Raw genomic sequence first — 4,014 nt, forward strand, 5'->3', positions numbered from 1 at the left:
GGTACATCTCATGGGTGGGTCAGTGTGTTCCAGGGGTTTCTGACTGGCAACATTGTGATTAAGTACAGTGAGCAAAGAGACCTACCACACAGAACAGTCAAATGCCAAATTCTCAGTCCTGTTTTGTGAGGCATGCTTGTGTACATAAGCAGGGTTGTGTGTATCCATGGTATTAACATATATAGAACAGATGATATGATTTTGGCTGTCTGGCCTAATTCCTTGCCAAGTTTCCAGTAGCTTAATCATGATCTAATTTGAAATAATTAAATCAGTTATGGGTTTTTTTTTTAGAACTGCTTTTTCATCTTTAGGCTACGAGTACCATCAGTGCAGTCACGGCTAGAATTATTTTTATAATTAGCTATAATTTTAAGTTATCAAGCTTACAGAATTCTCCATAAACACAAATCACCAAAGCAGATTACTAACTGATGATCCTGAGCTCTGTCCCAACAGTTGTGCCATAAGGTGATGTGGCAACCATGGGCCTGAATTTGTGAGCTTTTATAAAGTTGGTGTGTAAAGTTTAAATCCAGACTTGCACCTAGAATTTATTTTTTTTAATCCATGTTGCATCTTCTATCACATGCCTGGCTGACAAAGCTTCTTGACCAAAAAGTGTTGAAAATCTAGATCTGATTTTCAGGTGTGACCATTTATTATCTTAAACCAATATACAACTTAAACATAGGCAGTATGAGGGAAAAATTTGGGTTGAGTGGGAATATATGGACACATGTTGTATATTTGGTTTGGTTTGTTAGAAAACATTAAGTTCTTGATCTCTGCTCTATTCAAAAAATAAAATAATAGCATGTGATGGAAATTTACAATCCATACCTTATTCTGCATTACTTGTACAAATTTCTTGTAAGCTTTAGAACTAATTACAAATAAAATGCAAGATTGGACTACCCACTTTCCTGAAATCAATTGCTTTAAGTATCATCATGTCTAAACAACCGAGACATAAATCTTTGTAACAGATGCACATGTGCAGAAGTACAAGCATAGGGCTTTCATTTTAAACTAAAGGAACACTCTGGCTTCAGCTAGTGAGAGCATGGGTTTTCTTCATAAGATTTTTCTCATATTCTTGAAATTGTATTTGGATTCAGTTTCATTTGAGTATGTTTTTGGTTTGTCCAAAGAGCAGATGGCTATGATAAAGAGTCTGTATTTAACTTGGCACTTTCCATTCCACATTCCTTTACTATTCATAGCACAGCAGTCATACTCATCTGCAGTACACATAAAAGGGGGCAGCTCAACTTGCAGCTGCAGATCTCCTCAGATGTTTGAGAATTTACAAACTTACTTACAGCATTATTTTTTTTAAATGCTGAGAAGACCAGATGCTGATACACTACATGGATTTTTTTCTTTTTGTATCTATCACTCTCATGAAATGAGAGACACTGGGACAGAAATTAAACCTGTGCCTGTATTAAGGAACCTCTGCACTTAAAATGAGTCATGTAGAGCCCATGTTCATATGGGTAGAGTGGGACTAGACATAGCCGGAAAAATTTGCTTTTGAAGACCCAAGTGTGGGATTTTGGTCTAAACTGTCAACCAGCAGGAAGAATAAAATATTCATCTGAACAAGATGACTACTTAAAATGTAAAAGATTAAAGGCATCTGTGCTAGAATAATGCCTTTTTATTACCAGGGCTTCACAAGGAAGGATCTGATCCTTTTGAGTATTTGTAAACACTGCATTTTTCCTCAGTTGCTAATAGATAGCAGAGTATGTTAAATAAAGCCAATTTTCTAAATGTCTTTGAATGTTTTGTTTCAAATTATTTGTCTTTTACAGAAAGTATAATTTCTACTTGCAGTGTTTTCAAACAAATATAGTCAGTGACTAACTTTTTTTCTTCTAGTTTCAAACATGCAACACGCTTCTAAAAAGTAATCTCTCATGGGTTTTTTGTATAGAAGCTTGAATAGCAGAAATAGTTGGGGATTTTTTCCTGATAGTAGTCTTCAGTTTGTCTGCTTTTCCAGACCCTAAGGAAGAAAAATTTCATCTAAAAAATTAGAAAAGAGATGTTTTTGGTACATAGATTAAATTTCCACAAGACTCAAAACCTGTCTATTTCTTCTTTAATGATTACGACTATGTATGACAAATGCTTATTCCTTAGAAATACAGCTCCTCCTACTGAATTCATAAATGTGCTTTATTTTCAATATGTTATCAAGTAGATTTATTTTTCTCCTGCTGTGATGAGCTTAAATTCTTTGCTGTTCAAAAAGCCTGGCTTTCCAACATGTATGTTGCTGGAGGCAAGTAGTCTGACACTTCACATCAAACAATGAACTCAGCATACTGAAAAATACATACAAAGATTTTCCTTTACTGCAATGTAAATACAGCCACATGCTTACTACACTCTACAGCATTGCTCGAATTATATTATTTTGTTATATTAAGAATGGTTTTATCTCACCAATAAACTATGGGCAAGGTTCTAATTCTTTCCCACAGAGTTCTTCATTTCAACAACCAGAATGCCATCATGGCAGAATAGCGCAGACAAGTCTTTGTTCTCCACTCCGTCAGGTAGTTTGTATTGTCTGGTAAAGCTTCTGGATATGAAACCGTGTTCATCCATCCTGGGTCCGTGCTGAGCCTTGATCAGGAGCCAGCCTTCAAAAGTCTGAATAATGATATCTTCGGGGCAGAACTGCACAACGTCCAGCAAGACCTGGAAGCCTGTGTTTTCCTCCTCCTGGCCACTCTTCCCAGCCTCAGCTGTACTTTCTGTAGTACACCTTCTGTTGCTCTGTGCAGCTGTAGAAGGGCCTGGCAAAGCATATAAAGAATGGTCCAGTTTGTGAGCTTCCAGCTCTTGGAGAGCAAACTGCTCTTGGTAGCGTACAGGAGTTTCCACCCAGTGCCTTATAACAGCTTCTGCCATTGCGGAGGCAGAAAGATAAGTTGCTGCTCCTGTCGCTTTGGGGAAGCTGTAGAGTCACAGCAAACTCTTCCCAGTCATATGCCTTATCCGCAGACTAGTTTATCGGTTCATGTTGCCTTTCACTTTTAGCACAGGCAGAGCTTAACATTTAATAGGGCGTGCTGCGCTCCAGTGACTGGAGACTGGTTTCATCTTTTATCCGCTAACAATAGAGCACTATTTATAGTGCTGAGGTCTTGAGTGGCTTCAACACATGCACAGCTCTCATGCATAAGCAGTGAAAGCAAAATTTTAATGCACCTCTGATTATTGCAGTATTGTGCTGTTTGTTGTTAAGAATAATGAACAGAAAAATAATGTGAAAGATTCTTTGATTTAAATGGAAGCTTAATGATTCTACTTTTCCAAGGGATACATAGCAATAGATACAACCTCTGAATTTCTTCTAACCGAAATAGGAAGTTACTGCAGGAAGAGATTTAATTAGCTTGACAGTAGGAACAGAGAAGATTTCAGATTAGGCAAACTATAAAATCTATCAAGTGCACCGGACGTTGTTGTAGAAGTTGTACGTAGGTGAAATACAAGCATGGTTAACCATATTATTGGCAATAGGAGGGAACTGTAACCATCCTTGCCCAATTTGGGGATGCCTGAAAGCCTGAGTCTGCAATCTTAGTGACCTACAAACACAGCAGAGCCTTCTCCAGCGTGACAGGGAGTCACACTCAAGACTGCAGTGGAATTACAGCTAAAGCTCATGCTTCTCAGCTTCCAGGAGAGGGCAGAGATATTTGCCCTAGCAGAATAGTAAAGATAACGCTAAATCCTTACTGCTACCACATTGTCTTAGTAACCTTCCTCTTCTGAGGCTTAACAGCTTGAATGGGTGTTCCTACCTACTGCATGCATCTGGGGAGCAGGACTGGTGACCTAAGAGGCTCTCAGTGGTGTAATCTTCTTGCTAGCTTGTGAGCACAGGAGAAATAATGCCAACAAGTGTTAATAGTTTAGTTAAAGAGACCTAAGAGGAAAGTGCAATGAGAAGACAAAAGCATTCCCGCATTTTAGTATGTTTGCTAA

The 4,014-nt window shown here is 38.2% G+C and overlaps 1 protein-coding gene across 1 annotated transcript; it reads right to left on the reverse strand.

Moving 5' to 3' along the window:
• Window positions 1-548: 548 nt before the first annotated feature.
• On the reverse strand, window positions 549-3,071 carry HSPB3 (heat shock protein family B (small) member 3). The gene has a single exon (XM_065662345.1). It carries the CDS (start codon window positions 2,929-2,931, stop codon window positions 2,482-2,484), a length of 450 nt encoding a protein of 149 aa, XP_065518417.1. The 5' UTR covers window positions 2,932-3,071; the 3' UTR covers window positions 549-2,481.
• Between the last annotated feature and the right edge of the window lie 943 nt (window positions 3,072-4,014).

This window comes from Lathamus discolor, chromosome Z (genome assembly GCF_037157495.1).
Source record: "Lathamus discolor isolate bLatDis1 chromosome Z, bLatDis1.hap1, whole genome shotgun sequence".
Lineage (NCBI taxonomy): Eukaryota > Metazoa > Chordata > Aves > Psittaciformes > Psittacidae > Lathamus > Lathamus discolor.